Source organism: Lissotriton vulgaris, chromosome 7 (genome assembly GCF_964263255.1).
Source record: "Lissotriton vulgaris chromosome 7, aLisVul1.2, whole genome shotgun sequence".
NCBI classification, from domain to species: Eukaryota; Metazoa; Chordata; class Amphibia; order Caudata; family Salamandridae; genus Lissotriton; species Lissotriton vulgaris.
This window is the reverse complement of record NC_141695.1, coordinates 258,798,598-258,820,995: the sequence shown is the minus strand read 5'-3', so window position 1 is coordinate 258,820,995 and position 22,398 is coordinate 258,798,598. Positions and strand designations below refer to the sequence as shown.

General features: G+C 45.6%; 1 protein-coding gene across 1 annotated transcript in view; it reads left to right on the top strand.

Moving 5' to 3' along the window:
- Positions 1-3,932: 3,932 nt before the first annotated feature.
- Positions 3,933-22,398, top strand: part of GRAMD1A (GRAM domain containing 1A) — a 633,794-nt gene continuing 615,328 nt past the window's right edge. The window contains exon 1 of the mRNA XM_086930044.1: positions 3,933-4,423. Within this exon, the coding sequence (XP_086786170.1) occupies positions 4,086-4,423 (338 nt within the window). The 5' untranslated portion in view covers positions 3,933-4,085. The remainder of the gene's footprint in view (positions 4,424-22,398) is intronic.

The window sequence follows — 22,398 nt, the reverse complement described above, 5'->3', positions numbered from 1 at the left end:
TCTGCTTTTACCTCCAGTCGTGCTTGTCTCACACACTGCAGGCTTCAATAGCAGCCAGGCACCTCCGCCCATCACACAAAACAAATAAGGGGTTGCAGTCAGATCGATTTCTTGTGTCAGATATAAATGTCAAGGAGTGGCTCGCGTGGCCAACACGCCAGGTGCCGCCGTGTGGCACGCCATTCTGCCACTCATTACACGGGCACCCTCAGTGAAGGCATGATCACAAGGTGAACCGTATGGTGGCATGGGAACAATTGCCTGTCTAGGTCTCCAGCCCCTGCTGGCTTCTCAATCTAGTAATTCTTTGAGGCATTTAACCCGTTAACCACGGCGGTAATTCCGCCGCGGTGCGGCCGTTTTCGTGCGCGGGCGGGGCCGCGTCGGCCATTGGCCGGCGGCTGGCTGACGGCAGCAAGGAAAGGGTTAAAACCGTCCAGGACAAAAGGAAGCAGCTCCAAAGGACGGGTGTTTTGTAGGGGGAGGTGGAAGGTTGGGGTTGAAGGGCTAATCGGGGGCGGCTCTAGGCTCACAGCGGCCCTGGGCAGGGAGCGTAGGTGGGGGCCGCCGGAGGAACGCAGGCGCGGAGGCCAGTGAAGGGGGGGGTGGGGTCAGGGTGTTTGGAAGTGGAACAGAGCCGGAGTCCATCAAATCCCTGCCAGGGGGCGCCACGCAATATGTATCCATCCTCAGAGGATTATTATATTAACGATATATATTGGCATGGCGGCCCCTGGGGTTTGGCGGCCCTGTGCAGATGCACAGCTTGCACATGCCTAAGGCCGCCCCTGGGCTAATGCAGCTTTAGCAGTCTGGGCATAAAAAAACTCTGCCCCCTCTTTATGCCTCTACGCCCACTCGAAGGCACAGTACCCTCATTCCCCTTAGACTCACATGGAGTTAGTTGTGCTAAAGTTGGCAGGCCTGCTGGCTGCTCCAGTGAAAGAAATTTCGGCGTCCCAAGCAACATGTAATTTTGCCTAGGGATCTGAAAATTAAATTATGCGTTTTAGCGATATTGAGGGCCTTTCTTTTTAATCTAGCGCCATCGAGGCCATCCCTATCTCCTTGTTGTAGCGCAGGCCCATCTTACACTGCAATGGCGAAGGGAATGGCTGCCTCCTTCCTCAGAAACAAGTATTGGCTTTTCGTTGAGGATGCAGAAAGGAAAAGAGATGAAACTTAAATAAGTTTGTGAAAAATAATCTGTATTCTTTTTTAATATGGTAATTCAGTCTCTGTTTATTTCACACATTAATAAAGAATATTTCAGATAGAAAATAATATTAATTTTCTTCCTGCATTAGTTGCGTTGCGTTTTTACATCTCAAGGAAAATATCAGATTTTGATGGTTTTCGTGAACATTTTACATGTCTTGCTGTGAAAATAGGTGAGGCAGGTGGCATTAGTCCTAGTTTTTTTTAAGCCTTGATAGGTTCTATCATGCCTGCACTTCCCAGCAGTGCAACATTTTCAACCCTAGGGCAGAGCAGAGCTAGAAAGGGAACCTCAACGAGCCTTGGCAAGTGTTATGGAAGCGAGGTTGAACATGCAGACTTCTTACATATAGCGTGGCCGTGCCCGCAACTCCATGCATATTGGGAAGATATTACTGGGGTACTCACAATAATGTTATCAGAGATGATTCCTAATGCCCCATTAGTATGCCTATTAGGGATATAGAGAATGACACCTGTAAAAAGGAGGACATCTCTGGCTGTGTGAGGGTGAGTATCAAACCACCTTGACCGTCTACAGTTAGTTGGGGAGTGGAAGAAGGATGCACTTACCTGATAATTGTTTCTTAAAAAGGTTCCAAACTATGAATATTATTACAGTAGAATTATTCAAATGTAATGGTGAAGCCAATTATGGGCTGGAATGATGGCAGGCACCCATTACGACATGTGAGAAGGCCTCACTGACCTGTCCTCCCTGTCTCTTGCACCATACAGTGGGCCTGAAACATGATTCGCGTTCTGTCTTGTGCTATCTCTGATTATAAGACACAGAGCAGCGAACAAAGCAAAATGACTGGTTCCATCATGTGCTGCGCCTAATTAGAGAAAATTATTTAGGGCACATGACTCTAATTGGTATTTCTCGATTACAAATATTCATAACACGTGATACAGTAGTACTAGATTGTGCGGGGAAAGAGAGAAACACACATTAAAGTAAAAGTGTGAATTAAGACAAAGAATGAAAGTTAAGGAAAGAAAAAAAGAATTTGGTTGGGAATAAAAAAAATGAAATCTCTTGAACAAGATTTCATCTGCTTTGCAGGGATGTGCTGTTTCAGCTCTTGTGCAGAAATCTCACCATGCCTTCATCAGGACAACATAGGTTATATGCTGTACTCCATGTTAAGTTTTAATGTATCACAATACTGTCTTCCAGAAAAAATGTCTCACTGTCTCAGTTGTTGAGCACTTAAGGATAACTGACCCAATAGTCGTAGTAGTTTTTTATTTGTGAAAAGTGCACATACAAAAGTTCTAAGGAAATATTGCAATTTCTAACTGTTCATTAACTGCATTCTAGCTGCGCTATTCATTGAGAGCTTGGCCGTAAATCATTATGTGGGCACATCCATGCCAAGACCTCAAATTGGCCTTCCACAGGTGAAGTTTTTAGAGACCTGGATTGGTTGGAATCTATGCCCTCGCCTTGTTGTACTTGAGAGGGGAAAAATGGGGTGTATTATTTGTCAGCCATCAGATGCAGCTCCGTTGCACCAACAGATTTAACCTGAAACATTATGTGAATATTGTGTATGATTAGAGAAGCAATAATAAATAGTGAAATGAAAAACAAATGTCCTACATGCCGTTCTACTGCCTAAAATCTATGTTTTTTCTTTTTTTGGCAGACTCTCAGGGAATACATTTTCAAAGGGCAGAATATCAGCAAAATGAGGAATAAGTAACCCTGCAAGTCTGCACCACCCTTGATGTGCCAACTTGATGTAGTTGAACTTGCTTTACAGCAGTCCTTCTAGTTCTTCAGGGGACAACGGGACACCACTGACCAGCTCCCATTTGTAACCCGAGCCGCCTTTGTCTGCCTGGGCTTCCACGGCATTGTGATATCAGTGTGAGAATTTCCAAGTGCCTTATCCTTATGGGTATAGACATTTCAAAGACCAAGGATCCTTCTTGCCATGGGGGGCTTTAGGCTGCAACATTTTCCTCCCTGCGGCATGGCCTAAGCACAAATCTTCTGTAATTTCCTTGGCCTGCACTACCTCAGAAAGAGGAATGGTGTAACAGAAGATGTAGAAGCAAGAAATAGCAAGTGCCATTCTGCCAACTGACCAGGAAAGCAAGATATTACGCTTGGATATTAATCCAGGATTTCCTAAGTGCCCAAAAAGTAGCTGTTTTTAAGACTAGGAGACCTGTTGGGATATTTTGATAAATGCTGGCACCCTGAAACTACACCTGACTTTAGATTCCTTCAGTGAGCTCTGCCCGGGTCACAGCTTACTTGAGATTTCAACAAAGGGACCCACTTGCAAGAAAATACAATTCTAATTGGAAAATGTATGCCCTATAAAAGATGGCGAGAAGAGACGCCATGACCCGGCAAGAGCTATGAGCAGCTCAGCCGTGCCTTTCAGGAATAGGCTACGACACTGCGCTTGATGGTCTACTTTGGATTTGTTAATATTAGTGTTCCAAAGGCATCCGCACTAAGGAAAATGCTGAAATCTAAATAACACCTGGGTTGACAAGGAAGATCTGACCATCGAGAAGGAGACATGTTTGCTTAATGCTGAACCTGCTCATAACACAAAGTGTCACATTAAAAGTGTCTTCATGGAACGCAACAGACAAAATTAGGATGGGCCTCATTTAACTAAAACTGACTTTTCAGGATACATAACCTAGAGGTTTCAGACACTACTGCTGCCAATGAAATTGTATTTCTCTTGTTTAGTACTTTCCTGTAAAGCCTTAGATTTTCTGGACTATGAGTAGATCAACAAAGAGTGCCAACCCACTGATGCATACACTTTGAGTGTACCTGGATAGTTCACTGTCAAACAGCTCTGTGAACTACAGAATACTCCCAAGTTACCATGGCTGGGACATTGCAGCCGCCCTCTCTACAGTTCCCCAATGCTGACGAAACGTCAACCAGTTGGTCCTGTGCTTCCACCCCGACTCTAAGAAGAAAACGCTTCAAGCTACGCCGAGGTCCAAGAGACCAGAGATCAGAGCCAGAGACTGAGTCCAGTGGCCACACAGCTTCCCCTCACAGGTACCTGAAGCCCCCATCCATCGAGATCACACCATCCAGCGATGAAGACGCTCCCTGGTCCAACTGCTCCACGCCTAGCGCCTCACCCCGCCGGCGTCGCACCTTACTGCGGAAGTGGCTAAGCATTCGCGAGAAAAAAGGCAGCTCTGCACCCAGGTAAGAGACAACTTTGTCAATCCCACACTGCAAAGAGGAATTTAGAGTGCTTTCTCCATGGAGCCTGCTTGTGTCCTCTTTTCGTTTATTTTTATTTTAGACATAGCTATCTCAAAAGGTATCTCGTTCTTCAGCAGCACAAAACATTTGCACTTTATTTGCAAAATTCCTCTTCTATGGTGAGTCCATTTCATTTGTGAAACTGCCTTTTTAGAAACAAAGTACAAAATTGCATTTCAGTCTGAGGTCAGCCTAACATATTCAATTCAATTAAACTAAATATGTTAGGCTGACCTGAGACTGAATTGCGGTTTTGCACTTTGTTTCTAAAACGGCAGTTTCACAAATGAAATCAAATGAAATTATATGGTGACCTTGGGCAATTTACACAGTTTACGGTCCATTCATTTTTAAGCACAGGTTAATGTATTTTCACAGGAAACAGCCAGCCACATTGTAACACAATTTAACAATGCTTGGTTTTCACTTTGATGTGTAAAGCCTATGCTTTGTTTGACATCTGTGGAAACTTGTTTTTGAGAGTTGGATACGTTTAAAGACACTTTTTGTAAAAGCTTTTATGTTTGTGTTTAGCTACACAATAATGATGTATTCATCCTGCAACTGTGCCTTTTTCAGAACACATATATAACTGAATATAAACAATTTCCATACGTGTCCGTGCAAGCACTACAATAATTATTTCAATAGTGCAACAGGTACAGGGGCCAAAGGGTTTAGGAAACCCACTTAACACTGATTTATTGCTGCATTTTACTACTAAACAAGAAGCCACAATTCCAATTACCTTGCAGGCAGTAGGGTCATGATTTGAAAGGTTCAGCAGGTGTGGTGGCAGAGTGGCCAAAAGTTCTAGGAAACGCTCTGAACACTGATTATTGCTGTATTTTACTACTAAACAAGCAGTCACAAGTGCTTCATGACACTAGTGCCTTGCAGGTACTAGAGTCATGATTTGAATGGTGCAGGAGGTCCAGTGGCCCAAAAGGTCTAGGAAAGCCAATGAACACCAATTATTGCTGTATTTTACGACTAAACAAGAAGTCACAAATGCAGTTATCTTGCAGGCACTAGGGGCATGATTTGAATGGTGCAGCAGGTGCAGTGGCACAGGGGCCGAAAAACTCAAAGAAACCGACTGAACACTGCTGAGTATTGCTATATTTTAAAACTAAACAAGCAGTCCCAAGTTCAATTACCTTGAGGGCACTAGGGTCATGATTTGAATGGTGCAGCAGGTGCAGTGGTGTAGGGGCTAAAAGTTCTAGGAAACCTACTGAATGCTGATTATTGCTATATTTTACTTCCAAACAAGCAGTCAAGAGTGCTTTTCTGATTCTTTTGTAACCATTGCGCCCAAATTAACACACAGCCTAAAGCATCTCTGAAATAAAAGCTGTAACCTATTGGATTTTTCTGTCTACCTACAACTTCTATTACATTCAGTGCCTTTAAATGGAACATTGTCAACGTTTTTGTATGGTCCTAAAAAGTTGCTGAATCTGGACACACGAACACCTTGGCAAGGCCATTCTCCATTCTATAACATTAGTACTTCAGCCATTGTAAACAGCTTACCATAAAGCATTCCAAATCAAGCATTGGTAAAGCCAATAGGACTCGCCTATGCAAGATCTATTAGCTTTGTCAATGTTTTTTTTATCCATATTATACAGCGGTGCTTCTTCAGCGATGCATAATGAAAACTAAAACAAGCACTGGCGTTGCCAATAGGTCTCGCAGTAGGAAAGTTGGAGCTATTACAATTGCAAATAACAATGCCTTTTATTTTTGTTTTCATTTTAAAAACATAAAGGGCTTTGTCATTTACAAAACCAATAGCTCCAACTTTCCTACTGTGATACCTATTGGCAACGCCAGTGCTTGTTTTTATCTGACACTGGAGAGCAGGCAGGGAAGCAAGTCTTTTTCTTTCTCTCTAGACCCAACACTCTGCCCTTTTGTGCTGACATTAAACCATCAGATGTGTGCCTTCCTTGCCTCCCTAACCAGTTCCCAAATGAGCCCAAAATCCGGATCAGTTTGACAACTGGGTCTTCACCACAGCAAATGGCCTACACACACATAAGGGTAGCCGTGGGTGCCGATATCCAGTGCTGTCTTCACGCATCGGAGGCAGAGTCCTGAGGGCACAAAACCTGTACCATTGCCCTAGCAAGAGGCTAGAAATACTGTCCTATTCCACGAAACTGGTTGCAGCATATTCTCCAATTAGCACAGACTCCCACAAGCAAGATTGCTCCGGCTGGCATAGTCGATGGTAAATCTGTAACTTCAGTGGATGCTCTAAGTTTCCATGGAGATAAAAGTGTCAAACAAGCAGACAATCTTTTAATGGAGGTTTTTCAAAAGCAGACACACCTGGAGAAGTCCATCAGAAAATCCCCCCCAAAAACTATAAACAGACAGGGTCGCTGGGGCACAAATTCAGTACATTTTGAGTAGCACTCATTTTATCCGCAAATGCAAATTTTTGTGGAGGAGAAATTAGATCGGCTCTCAAAAATAAGGAATATTGTGCTCCTGTTCATTTAGAGATTGAGAGGCCCAATGAAGTTCAGATAACACTAATAAGAGAAATATGTACTATTCGAGGTAACAAAAAATGCTCGCAAACTTCTGACAACAGCAAACACACTTGAAAGCAAACGGCAAGTTTAGAGAGGCGCATAAACTATGTAAAACTTAAAGAGCAACTTTGGGTAGTTTCCTTTTTATAAATAAAAGAAATGTATCTACCAGCTATTGACAGATGTATGCGTTTCACTTGGAATGCTTAGAATTGTATGCTTAAAATGGAAGCTGCGTGGAGTCCTCTCTCTTTTATATAACAAGCCCATGAACAAGTGTTACCCTGACAAAGACAGGAACTCGGTCAACATGTGTATTGTACAATGGGAGATCTGGAATAGACTGTGTGGAATCTCAAACAAAGCGCATTGTCTCTTGTAGTTTACATTTCTAGGAGGTTCATGCATTACACGCCTCAAACCAAATCACCATGGATTTTTTCCGTCCTGGGTGGCGCCAGTTATAAAGGTTTGTTTTCAAGAACGAGCTTAAAAAGGCACCAGCATAAAAAGCAAACAGCAGAGGAAAACATCAGTAATGTCGGCTCCTACAAACAAGCTTAGAAGAGTCCTGTTTTACACACTGTAAGATCACAGTTGAGTATTATGGGGAAAATTGCCTGGGACAAAAGATTCCGGAGCGGAAGCCTAGCAACCAGCACCATAACGTCCACCGTACGAAGACAAATGGGTTTGTTTGACGCAGCTGTGACATGCCCTTCTCAGGCCACGGGAGAGCCACCTCTGGCACCACACACGCATTTGGCTATTGTGGATCAGATCCACTGCAATTAAGTGCTGCGGCCAGCTGCGAAGGGGGGGAGGGAGCATATTTGAAAGAGAAAGCGCATCGTCCATTTCGGGAGCGCAGTGGCTTAAATCTAGTGATTAAATGACGGCCCGCACTGAAGTAGCATAGCGCATACAGGAGTGCTGCTCAGTGCAGAAGTAACGAAAGACGTGGTTGCTTCAAGAACAAGAAAACGATCAATGCATAATTGCACGTAGCACATAAAACCGGTTTAGGATCAGCTGTAAAAAAAAAAGACGACATAAAAGAAAAAAAAATAAACTTAACAAAAGGAAACCAAGTTGACAACAACAACAAAAAGTAAACAAGCGTTAAGAGTGGCCGGCCGGGAAACTGAAAGTACTGCCGACCAGCCATGATTAAATTAGGGGAGGAGAAGCCGCAGAGAGCACGCTGGGCGAAGCCCTTTGATGTGCTGTGCGTCCGTGAATGCGCGTGCTTGTTTGGTCACGTGATTCACGTGAACTTAATGAAAACCGCAGCGCAAGAAGCCCTTGGTTTGACGAGGATTTCGAGCACTTGAATTCTCGCTCCGCTCAATGCGCTTGCGCGCATTGATAGGTTGCGAGACCTTAAAAATTGCTAAAATGCAGACAACTCTGGCTGTGTCATACAGATTTCTTACATTACTTTCAGCCATTAGCAGCATAGCTAAAAACATTAACAAAGCCAATAAATCTCACATAGGCCAGACATATTCGCTTTGCCAGTCCTTGTTCAATTTTGCTGCACATCAATAATACGATTTTGTTTGCCAATTGATTTTGGTTTTCAAATAGCAAAATGCTTATACATCACAAAATGCTATAATCTTGGTATAACCCGATATCTTCATAGCACATTTAAGTTGTTTTATTTAGCTGAATTAGAAGTCATTTACATTCCGAAGCAAGAGGCAATATTTGTACTAAATCTACCCATTTGATTTTTAGTTGGAAGAAATGTGAAAAGCTCTTTTATTTTGTATAGAGATGTACAGTGCTGTTATTTTACCTTGAGCTGCCTCGGCACGTGATAATGTGCTCTTTGCCTGGCGATTGGAAATAGTCCTGGCCTGGTTGAGGGTCGTGCTAAATTTTTATTTAAATATTTAGACATCAGTCCACGGATAACTCGTTTTTTCATATTTGAAGTGTTTGAGTCCAGGAGTGTATTTATTATCTTGTTTTTTTATATTTTTTATTACAATTATACAACAAGCTTCCAGTAAACATTGATTACAAGTTTTATTGATCACCTCCAGTCACTCGCTCTGAATGTTCACTATTCTGTGAATGGTGAACTCCATGGACAATATTTTCCCTTCACAAAAATTATTAAGACTTTTATATTGATGCCATACAGACCTCCCAGCTTGGGTTCTGGCCTCCATTTTGTGCAGAGGCTCTAGTGTTCAGTGCTTGTGCAGCGATGCACTGGGGGTCGATTGGGGGGATCTATGTATGTTCACCTTTTACCTATTCAAATCTGTGACGGTCCTATTGATTCAGAAGAGTGGAAACCTTTGATTTCATTTTATTATATTTCAGAAAATATTTAGTCCATTTACAAAAAAACTTCATTGATTGCGCTGCCGAACAGCAGCTGCTGAATTGAAAACAAAGTACTACTAGCAGCTCCGCCGTGGAAACCAAACATAATTGAGGGGAACGTTCTTGCAGGAGAGCAAAGGGCAAATTGTTGATGGATTAATAGATAAGGAATCAACCGGATGAAGTTAATTGTTTTTCCGGCTAAACAAATCGGGCATAGATCACCTTCACCTAGGGGCACGAAAACGCCCCATGGAAGTGCCAAATGATGGAGGTGCGGCTAGTAAATAATTTATTGGGTTAGGGAATGGACACTAGAAATATATGGAATTTGTGTGTTTAAGAAATGACGCTACAGGAGAAAGGGAAAGCGTAAAATAGTAGGAAAGAGAAGAGCGACAATGAAATCTTGCCCACGCTTGGTATTTTTATGTAGGCTTACCACAATTTCTAGGTTTGTAGTTTACAAGTTTGTATTAATTAAACCCATTAGAGTACGCTTACCCTAGGATCAAGATGTTATGAAGCATCGTACAGAGCAGTACATATTTGTCTCTCTCTTTATATATGTGTATTCTCTGAAAAAAACAAAGGTTACAAGTACATAATAGTTAGGCTCATATTTTAACTCATACAAAACTATAGAAATTCAGCAATTATAGTTACCTGCACTAACTATAACTTATGTCCTTGCATGCAATGCGTTGCTTATGACCTCGCATATTACATCACTCATGACATGGTCCGTGATATCACTGAGAACATCTCAAAAGACATCACTGATGATATCAGCCAGTGAGTATTAGTTTTTTCTAAGAGTTTGAGTATTAAACATATATACGAAGCTGCTACAAAAAGTTAAATGAGTATACTAGCTTTACTATTAACGTTTAATACTACTTCAAAAATATATTGTCAGTGGCTGTGTGACTGTGTTACTGTGTGTGAGTGAGTTTCTAAGTAGCTGTATGGGTTTGTGAGTGGCTGCATGTATGTATAAGTGAAGCTGTGTGAATGGCTGTATGGGTGAGTAAGTGGATGTGGGAGTGCTTGTATGGATATGTGGAGCGACCGCTGACCCTGCTTGGAGGCAGGTCGCACCCCACGCTGCTGCATGGCTCGGCCTGCATTGTTTTTGCCTAATCTTGTATTTTTCCCCTGTGCCTAACTTGCTTTCTTGCCCAGACTTGTTTTTATTCCTCTGTGCCTGTACTTGTTTTCTTACCTAAACTTGTTTTTCCTTCCTGTGCCCAGTTCTCCGCGGCCCCACCCATTGTTCCTGCCGCTGCGTCCCTGCACCCCCCCTGCAATCCCATTCACCACCCTGCCTCCCGGTTCCTCCTCCCTCCCACATCCCTTCATATGGAGGCCGCTCAGCGGGCGCGCCGCTGGTGTGCCGAAGGCAAGGCCATCTGCGTCTGGACTGCGCCCAGCGCCAGAACACCTGGACCCCACGAACGCCACGACGCTCGGCACCGCTACGTTGCCAGAACCCTCCACGCACTCAACACCAGACGATCGCACACCTGCTTCCTGGCAGCCCTGAAGCGCACCCACGAAGCTTAAACCTGCCAGAACTGCAGCTTCACGAGCATCCGCCCCACCATGCTGCCGACCAGGAAAGAACCCAACCACCTAAGATGCGTCCTTCTCAACTCCTGCTCCGATCGCAAACACGCCGTTGAACTCTGGGACCTACTCTACTCAACTTCCCCAGATGTCGCCTTCCTAACGGAGACCTGACTGAACCCCGCCTCAGGACCCGATATAGCCATAGCCGTCCCGGAAGGCTACAAGATCACTCGAAGGGACCGCACCAACGGAGCAGGAGGAGGAATCGCCATCGTCCACAGGAACCCTGTCAGAGTCTCGACCAACACCGATGACACCCTCAGCACCGCAGAACACCTGCACTTCCAGATCCACACCGACCCCAACACCACCCTCAGAGGAACCCTCATCTACAGACCCCCCGGTCCCCGACCACATTTCAGTGACTCCATCGCCGACTTCGTTAGCACAAACGCCCTCGCCTCCATGGATTACATCCTTCTCGGGGACCTGAACTTCCACCTCGAGAACAACAACGACACCAACTCCACCACCCTGATCGACTACCTAGCCAACCTCGGACTCAGACAACTTGTCACAAAACCCACCCACTCCACAGTTCAGACGCTTGCCCCCATCTTCTCCGCAAGCCCCCACGTCTCCTTCAACCACACCATCGAACTCCACTGGACCGACAATCGCTGCATCCACTTCACCTTCATGAAACCCACCACGCACCACTGCACCCAACAGTGGACACCTCAGACAGTGGATCAACGACTGCGCCAATACCCTCGCCCAGATCAAGAAACCCTCCAACAGTAACACCAACAAGAGAGCCAGCTGGTTCTCTGAAGACCTCCGGGCCTCCAAGCATCCTGCTGAAAGCTGGAGAAGATATGGCTGAACACCGGACAGCCACGCAGCCCACAAGATCGCCACCCGCAGACACCATCACCTCATCAGTTCCACCAAAAGGGTCTCCTTCAAAGACCGCCTAGACAACAACGCACACAACAGCAAAGAGCCCTTCAACATCATGAAGGAACTCTCCAACCCCAGCTCCAACACCAACGACGTCCCACCCTTGCAAGACCTGTGCGACTCGCTGGCCACCTTCTTCCACCGCAAGATCGCAGACATCCACAACTGATTTAACGCCACGACTGCCCCGACAACCACTGAGACCTCGGCCCCCACGAACACTATCCGCACTAACTGCCTGCTCTCCTGCACCAACATCAACGACGACAACACCATCAACTTCGGTTCTCCGTCAGACCCATGCCCACACCACATCTTCAACAAAGCCAGCACAGCCATCGCACTTTCTCTAAACAGGCACCAGACACTCACTCTCACTGACTCACTGGTGAGGAAGACAGAACACGCAAACCTGGGATTTTCCAGGATGCCATACAAACACACATTGGAACAAGTACGACCCATTTATGAACAGCTGCAATTCAAGAAGCAGGGAGGTTCATGAGACCCACTCACACTCTCACTCTCACTCTCACTCACACTCTCACTCTCCATTGGTTGAATTGAACAATGTAATAAGCTGTAACTGGTCCGTGAAATGCCAGCCAAATTAAAAAAAATTGGGATGTTTTGCTCTTTCTGGCCACACCTCTGACTCTGCCCACTTACTCAAATCTCTAGTCATTCCCGCCCTCTGGTTCTCCGCCCACAGTTCCCCTACTGTTTTTCCCCCACTTCGACCACTACCTCAAGGTATGTGGTAAGTACACTGAAGCATTGTCCACCAGGGCCTTATTGCCGGAAATAAACTTCACGAAAGTAATAAAACCAGTGGCAGGTGCCAAGGGCTTTGTAGGCATCAAATCCAAGTGGAAAAGTATTATTTTCGAGCTGCCATGCTGTGAATGCCCCACTCCAGACTGCCTTGCAGTTCTAAGGAAAAAAGGAAAACATTCTTCAAATTCCTAAGTAAACTGCACAGTGGGACAGAGACGCTTGGCAGCACAAGACTACATATCAGGAGAGACAATGAAAGGACAGAGCGCACAAGGCAGGACATACACTACAATACAATGCATCTACCAAAGCGTCTATCCCTACTAGAACTAAGAGAGCTCGAAAGGAAACAAATCTCAAAATTGATGGATGTGGAGTGACAATAAATGCATTATGAAGAAAAGTAATAAATAAATCCTGTTGGATAAATATCATATTTAAACGTATCTCCAGAATTCCAAAAACATGTATTTATAGACGTTTCTATAGCAAGATATAAAGCAACAGATCCTTGAACACATGTAGGAGGAAACATGAGGGGGCGGGGCATAACGGAGGCCCGCAGACCCCGTATTGCAGCGGGACCGAGGGTTCCTTGTTTTGGAGGGGGCCCCCTCACCTCCCAAAGCCAGGTCATTGCATGCCTTGCAGAATCCGTGCAATGGCATGGACTAAGAAATGGGTAAACTCTCGGGGAGTGACTCTGCTTTCACGAGCAGGCCGCTTGCTGCATAGGGGGGCCCAACCCTTCATGGGGACCCCATTGAGCCAAAGACCAATGAATATCTGTGTGATATGGGAGACGATGGGGGGGGGCATCACATTTTCAAGGGAGCACCATCATTTTGTGTTACGCCACTTCTTGGGGGGTACTTGGGGCAAGGTATGGGGTCAAGCGTGACAATGGGGGGGTTGTCAGGGGAGGGAAGCGGAGTAGAGAAGGCTCCTGTGGTTAAGTGCCTGCATGTCACGCATCATTTTTGGCCTGACTGGTCCAGAGAGATTTTGTGAAATGTCACAGTTATTGGTGACATTTCCACATCCAAAAGCCTGCTATTTATCTGTTTTCAGAGGTAGGTGAATATCCAATTCACATACTTTTGTGCGCTGTCCTTGTTTTGTACTTTTTAAGAACAGCCATGCTTTTTCACAAGGAGGGTCTTCACGCTTCCTGAATTGTTTCCGAGGGACTAGTGACCAGAGGTATACAAGATGTAACCTCCTGTTTATTTTAGTTGGATTTAGATGAGGACTGATAGCACAAGGAGCCAGTAAGGGAAGCATTTCAGTTCTCTTGCCTTCTTTTCTGAGGTACCAAGCAGAGTTGGACTGGGAAAGAAATTTGGCCTGTGCACCAAAATAAAAGTGACCTCCATTATCAAATTGGATAGATAAGTGTCCCATGTTTGCAAATCGAGGAAGTTTTGAACTTGCATAAACACTCTTTATAAGAGGTATACAAGATATGAAACTCTGCATGGATTTGAGCTTGCTGCAGGCAATGTTTGTTTTTATTATCAGGGCAATAAACCGTAAAGACTGTAGGGCAATTAACAGTAAAGACTGGCTCTGCAGTCCATATAACAAGCCCAAAAACAGTAAATAAAACAGCCCGCACACTGATCTTTCAGACCAGCCCTGCGAGCAGTGCTTGATTGCCCTAAAGGCCAGTCCAATCCTGGTACCAGGTGTATCTTTATGTTCCTTTGGCTGGCAGTGGAGCGGGCCTTGTTTGTATAACCTACGATGCTCGTGGCTATGCTCTGCACCTTCTGTGCTTTTGGGACGCCTGTCCTGCTACTATCTGTGCTATGCCTGGTCTGTGGGGGAAAGAGGTTTTCTCTGTCACTGCCCATGCTTCGTTCTACGTGTGTGTTTCCTGTGAGTGTGTGAAGGTTGCACTTCTCCTGAAAGACCTGAACAGTAAGGGAAGTGCACACTGTTGGTGATGTGATAACTCTTTTGTATGACCTATATTTACAGCTCATGTGAGACTTATTTACACTTCTGCTTCCTGCACTGAACCTCTCGCTGGTAGGGGAAACTCTTCAACTGCTTTAATCTTTTGTGAACATTTGCAGTTTCTGCACTGATACAATCTTCCCACTGTGCTTGATCTGTGTATCAATGGTGTTTCCACTATATCACCCAGTGCTCTGCCTGTTTCATGTGTTTGTGGGACACCTGCATTTCAATGGATAAGCTCTAATGATATTTCTTTATTCCTTCATTTGTTTACTGAATTTTTCTGGGACAGACCTGGCCACAAGGCAGCAGCGTGCTTTACAAATAACAGAATGATCTAGGAGCAGATTTGAAAAAAGAGGATATTTCAAATTGGGTTGCGGCCTGAGGGTGTGCTTTGAAGGACTGGGCCTGCTCCCTCCTCTACCCAAGAAAAATAATTGGTCTCTAAGTGTCCTAAGGCTAATCTCCTCTTCAAGCTACTGCAATACAACAAGTTAAAGAGGCATTTCCTGCAGCTGCCCAGGTGACCAGTGGCAACTGGACCTGGTCTGGACCCTGCTGTTAGGCTGTACCTTACACCCTATGAGTTTCTAAGGGCCTCTTCTGGGTTATTGTGGGGCTTTCAATGTGTACTCATGTGGTGGGTTGGGACTTGATGAACAATTTCAGTGTTAAAGACGTCGTTATGGCGCAGTGCTGTGCTTCAGGCGGGTTGCTCAACTTGGGGACAATATCAGTATCTCCCTCTTGGGGATGTGATGTGTGGTATAGTGATTAAGTTGTTTCAGGATATGCAGTCCGAATATCATTTACACTGCAGTCAGTTTTATCGCTACCTGCAGCTCCGCCTTCCTTCCCTCACTTCATATATCAGGTGCCTTTTGGCTCTAGCGCAGTTTAGTCCATTGGAGAGTAAGCTCCTCATAAGGGATCTTGGAGATCACAAAATAGTGAAAATCTTTCAGTCCTTACTCACGAACAGTTCGACTACATCACCTGTACTCCGAGTACCTTAGGAGGCCAATCTTGACACACTTGATGATGATTAGTGGACTGAGGCCCTGGGTGCACCACAGAGTGTGGTGATCTCAGCCCAGGCAAGGGGTTGTCCCCAAAAGCACCGTAAAATCTGGAAGAGGTGGGCTGATAATAGGGGTATCTTCCTGGCCTTGATACGTTCTGCTGACGCTCTCCTTGTGGCTCAATGATTAGAGCGGCAGACCCTGATGCAGAGGTCTAGCCCGGGACCAGGGTTCAATTCCCCACCTCGGTGGGTCTTGGGCTCAGAATTTCACGGACCTGATAATTCTCGCCTCGGTGCCTATTCCAATCATGGAGTCCCACTCTGCAACTCTGGGCAATAGCTTGCTTAATCTCCACAACGGCCCCCACAACGCTAAGGATGCCTGGCCTCCTCCTTGGGGGTGCCCAGGAGTGGACGCCTCACAGGGAAAGCCCGGATGGGTTCCACAGCGGTATTCATACAAGCGCCTTGAGACCCTTACGGGTGAGTAGTGCGCTATACAAGTATCAATTTACATTTTTCCTCAAAGATGTAATTTGAAGGTATGGTGTTGTGGGGGGTGACTACTATGCCAACCTAATGTTTTCAAAGTAATGTGTCATGTCTGATGATTTAGGGTCCTGGGTGTGGTGGGTGATATTCACCATTATTCTCATATATTGTTCTTTTCTTCTTCTTTCGATGTATACATTTAAATATCCTGTATGTACATTGTGGCCTCTGCAGCCAACATTCTTTTCTGAAACTCAGTAAAATCTGTTTTGAAAACATGAAAATCTGGGACCACAATGAACCTGGCTAGAGTAGCCCACCTGCACTCCATTGCATTTAACCCCAAATTGTGCACAGGTCCTGTCCTACCATCACCGATGACTTTCATTGGCATTTTGTGGGTTTTTTTCTATTTCTACTTAAAACGTATGTCTCCAGTTTCCCTTATTGTATTTTTTTATATAGACGTCATTTTATATATTACATTTTACTGTTTTTCTAGTTTGGTTTGGAGTTTTTATTGTTTTCCATTTTAACTTTTTTACTGCTTTGGTACTGCCTAAATGCTTTACACATTGCCCATAGGAAAGCATGTCTGCTCTGTGCAATGGCTACCTGGGAGTTGAGCTCAGGTTAATTTAGTGACTTTGAGTAGTCACTCTGACTCCTTGAGCTGTGTAGTCAACCACCCGAACAGTGATAATCCCATTTCTGACAGCTATAGTATGACCTTAGGAAATGTGTGTTGTGTTGATGCCTTAGTAAGTTGAAAAGGCAAAGTGCTATTCAAACCAAAAAGGGGCACCTGTATAGGCTTTATTAAAGATGAATGAAAATAAAAGCTGCTGCAGATTTGCCTTTTGCTGCATGATCACCAGTTTTTTTGCTTTTTTCTGGACCCTATTTGTGCTGGCTGTTGGACTCTGTTTAGCACTTTGACGCTGCTAAACAGTTTTAAAGGCCAGTCCTTCCCCTCTAAATAATATGCTGCACTTTGGAACTCCCTATTTGGCCTACATAGCTTCCATAATTGTCCCTTGTGAATGGTGCTCTAAGTGCACTGAAGACACGGAAGGTTTAACCCGTTCCGTGCTCGTGTCAGAACCGCTCCATCATGAGCTTCGGTGGGCTGTGCTAGTGACCGAGCGGTTCCATCACGGCCCGCTCACCGCGCATGCGTGGCGCTGATTTCGCGCCTGCGCGGCGCATTCTATTAAGCGGGCGGGGCCATGACGGAACCGCTCTGTCACAAGCACAGCCCACCCGAGGCTCGTGATGGAGCGGTTCCGTCACGAGTACGGGAGCGCCGCGAGTGCCCCCCTAGCGCTGCGGCGGAATAGCCACCGCAGCTAAGGCGTTAAAGAAATATTTGGGCTGCAGTGAGTATTTACACCATCCACATATATGGCAACAATATATTTCTGCCTGTCACAGCAGAGCACTGTACTGTGGCTAGGTTGCAGTAAACATGTATTTCACTGACACATGGCTGGGGAAAATGCCTTTTCCGTGTAGTAAAATCCGTTTTACATATATTCATAAGTCACCTCTATAATTTACTTGTAAGGCCACAGGGCAGGGTTTGAATACATAAAAATAGGGCACACTACATATTGAAGTTAATGTGCCCCTATATTGAAATAAAATCCCAAACTTATTTCACTTTGTAGACCTTGCCTAACCTTTACCTAATCGGCCCAGGTGAGATTAAAATCTTTATTTTCCATCTTGGCTTAGAATAAGACTTATAAAAATGCTTCAAAGTTATTCCCTGCATAGTTCCTTAAATCTGACTTAAGGGTGACCTCCGATTTTTTTATACCATAAGCAGAAACGCAACTTTGTAAAAATTTACTTTAGGCTGCCTTAGCCAGGATTGGCTTAAAACCGGTTTTGCCACCCATCACACCTAACCATTTAGTAGGGATTAGCTGGGTTGTCATGGACAGGAACAGCTGGCAGAACAATTTTAGCTTCAGTTTTACCTATTTTGACTTGTAGATGCCAAAGTGGGATTATTCTGGAAAACCAGTGTTGACCCTGCCAGGTGGAAGAGTGGCTAAGAAGTGGAAGACAAGTCTGCCTGGTGGCAACTGAGTCACACTGTCTTAAATTTTTTTTTTTTTTTTTTTGTATGTTCTTATATAGCGCTCGACTACCCGGAGGCATCTCGGCGCTTGCCTTGGGAACCCGTCCTGGCTTTTCCCTGTGAGATAGCCCCTAACGGGCATCCCCAAGGTGAAAGCCAGGCATCCCGCCGCGGGGGGCCGTTGTGGAGATTAAGCAAGCTTAATGCCCAGAGTTGCAGAGTGTGAACCCATGATTAGGTCAGGCACCGAAGCGAGAATTATCAAGTCCGTGGACATTTGAGCTCAACACCCTGCCGCGTCGGGAATTGAACCCTGGTCCCGGGTCTGACCTCTGCTTCAGGGTCTGCCTGCTCTAACCAGTGAGCCACACTTCTCCACCTAACCAGTGAGCCACACTTCTCCACTCATCAGGGGCTCTTGGGAAAAATTACAATACAAGCAAAAAATAAGTGCTGGAAAAGGAGGTGGGAGACTGCAAGAAAATTGTTAGGATTAGGCAGCAAAATCCCTTCTAACGGTGACTAGTTCTTAGGATAAATCTGTCATCTCCTTTTCACCGCCTCCTCAGAACATTTCTGGATCTGGGAAGACGCCATATGAAGAAGGCTCTGCCTGAAGAAGAATCCTGGCTTCTAATTCATAGTTCCTGCTAGAAGAAGACTTACACAAGGCCTCAAGGCCTCAAGGGCTAACCGATCTTAGAATCCTGCTGGCACCTTGGGATTGGGACAGCTCTCCACGAGTCAAATGGTTGGCCTCCTTTTTTCCTGCTTCAAGGACATAAAAGCAGAAGTTAATTTAGATGGGCGGACATGCAGTTGATTTTCACCGCCAGGAAAAACCTGATGTTAAGGAGCATTGAAAAGTACTCAATGCCCCCCTCGAAATGGGAGGAGACTCACATGGCCGAGGGGCCATTTAAAAAAAAAAAAAAATCCTTCTTTGAAGATATAACAAAAACGTTGTAAGTTTGCCATGCGGTCGCGTCTCATTGACAGAGCCATCCATCAGACTTACAATGCATCGCAAGGAACCAGCTTGATTGCGGTTCCTGCCAATGCTAGAAATGTCCACTGGGCCAGCAGAAAATATAAACCGGGTCCTAAGTCTGAAGGCAAAACCCTTAACTGCGACAACCTGCTGGCGGTATCCAACTTCTGCTTCATCGCAGTTGGACTGATTTTACAACTAGGTCTTAAAATTCCATAAATATATATCCCCTTGAACCCCCTTAACTCCTTCGATGCTCATTACGAGCTCAGCTCGTCATGAGCCATGGTTCTCGTGTGTTCATGACGAGCTGAGCTCGTCATGACCGTTAGAACGCTCCCACGCTGGGCAAATTCCAATGCTGTGCGAGCGTTCTAAAGGAACGGGTGTGGTCATGACGAGCTCAGCTCGTCATGAGCACTGTGCTGCATGAGCTGAGTGCTGTGCGTGCCTCCCCTCCCCCCAGCACAGCGTGGGAATGTGCCCAGCAAGGAAGGTGTTAACCTATTTTGATACTCATGGTGTCTTTTGTTGATTACAATTTTCCCCAGTAAGACAGGGGTGATTAAAGCTCTGGTACACGTGGGTGAGGAGATTCTGCGTAACGAAACTCGAGGAGGCCTCACTGCAAGGCACTTGGAGGGGCCCCCTCCGGGCTAAATCAGGAGCTCTGCAGCCAGAGTAATGTGCTGAGGGGGCCCCCTGGAGCTTGCGGCCCCCGCACCGCGGGGATGCGGGGGTCTGTGTTACGCCCCGTCAGGAGAAACTTGAGGTTCGTATTTGATGCGCACGTGCTTTCTCTAGAAATCTTTCTCAGTCACAGACGAACAGTTTTTGTTTGGCTTTTTACGGCTGAGGCTTTCGTTGCCTGTCACATGGCCTGTTTTTGGTCGTGGCCCTAGGCAGCAGCAGCAGAAGAGAGCTGTATAGGGAGAGTTGGCCAGCATCTGTGCAATCGAGTGGTAAGAACACCTTACAGTAACGCTGGTGCTACATGTGCTAGATGAAGTGGAAGATGTGCTATGTCAGAGAGGGTAAAAAAGCACCTTATAACACGTGCTTAAAGTGAAAGGTTTTATTGATATGAGGCCCACTCACGCCTCATCGTTATTTCGTAGGGCCAACACTTAATACTAGGGAGACGGGTGCACCCGATCCCTATTATCCCCACATATAACGTCTAGAGCCATGCCCACTAGCACAGATTCATGCTATAGTGTAAATAAGACAAGCGCGCTCACCAAGGCTTGCACGCACAGTTGAATAGTTTTTGAATAGCTTTAATCACACATTTCCGAAAATCTGATTAGCACCACAACATTCTCTGACTCCGCCAAGCCATTTAACGACTTCCTTGATAAAGATAGAGCTTCCTGGAGAGATTAGCCACGATTTCATTTCATATCGGGCGGCACCCGAGTGCTTGCTGGCACAGCGAGCTTGTGTACTTAACAAGGGAAGGCAAGAAAAGTTGAGGCTTTTAGTTGTCAGTACCTTATATGTCCATGAGAGGGCAGAAACGGTTCACAAATTACAATCACCATTGGGACGCATCACACAGGCCTTGTAAGAGGGAGTCTGTATCGAGGCATGACATAATCAGCAGCCTAAGGCAAACCCCTGAAGTGGAGGTACTGTTCAACCTATGGTCTGTGAATGTCTGTGAGGTATGTGGGTCTCGGGTGCCCCTCAGTGTATTCTGCAGGGACCGCATCATTTTACGTTGCGTCACTGGACCGCATAAAGCCGGAGCCCAAGGGCCATATGCATGAACACATTTTCCCATAGACACAGAGTGGGCAAACCCCTTTGATGCACCTGGTCCTAAAAGACGTGCAGATGTAAAGTAGTCCCTGTAGGGCCTTCTTAAAGCTCTGATTCAGGATGATAAGTCAAAGACGTGCTGCATGTCTGCACCACTACGCAGAATTGGTAGACCTCGAATGTACCTTACCCACTCTTCTTTCAGGCGCTAAAGATGGTGCTGGACTTGTGCGCAATGCACATCTGGATGGAGGCTGGAGGACACTGTGTCCCTGTTGGAGAGGCCCCAGAGGTGAAAAAACACAAATGCAACCACAGGATGGGGGAGTGTGCTGAGAGCGCAGCCACCACTCGGCTCACATACTCTGCTGGTTGATGCTCAGCCTCAGTGAGGGGTAGAGAGGGCTTCTTAGCCCATGGACTCCTGAGCAAGAGTGGGGGGGGGGGTCCTGTGCAGGAGGGCCAGTGGCAGCAGAGTGTCAAGTCAATCCTAGTCTTGCAAGCACTCTGTTCTCGATTCTGGAAGCGTCATTACATGGTCCACGCAGGTCTGTGCTGATGGAGTGGAGCTGGAAACTTGAGTGGGCTCCAGGTCAGAGGTCAGGCCCCTCACAATGAGTTCTGCTTCATAGAGTGCTTTAAATGGTCCGGTACTGAGTACCAGCACTTTTTTGTTTTGAGAAGGAAAGTACCTGCACTTCTCAAAAGTGACATAATACTTTTCATTGAAGTATATAGAGTACCTGCACTTCTATTTTTCCGTTTCAAGCACTGGCTTCATCATTATATCTAAATATCTGACTTGTTGCTTTAGTGAAGGCTTTTCCTCCTCAGTGAGTTCCTAGAGCAGGCTTGTCTTACTCTGAGGATGAATCACAGAGATGGCCCCACTCTACCAACACACAGAGGGTTAGCAGAGTGAGAATCCTTGTGTATGGGAGGGCAGACATAGGGGTGGGCTCTCATTGACAATTCTGTGGGCCGGTGCTGGATTAACCCCTTCACCAGAAAATTTTCTCCTAATACCCAATTCTCTGGATTTTTTTACAAACTGCCAGCTGCCAGAAGAGGAGCTTTTAAGAGACAAACTGTTATGTGAATCTGATGTCACTGGTTTATGTACTTTACGTTGTATTTCGATCCATTGTCACGGGCCCCTAATAGGCGTGGGATCCATAGGGCGGTGTCTACTTTGCCTTTTTGGTAATCCGGAACTGGCGTGGGCTCACCCATTTTTCATATTACACACACTTCGCAGAAAAGGCGATTGTAATCCGTATGGCCTGTGTATGGGAGATATTCACCATCCTCTCTCAACTCATCTGTGCCTCCTGTTCAAGATCAGAGATGATTTGGAATATTACATTCATTTCCAATAAA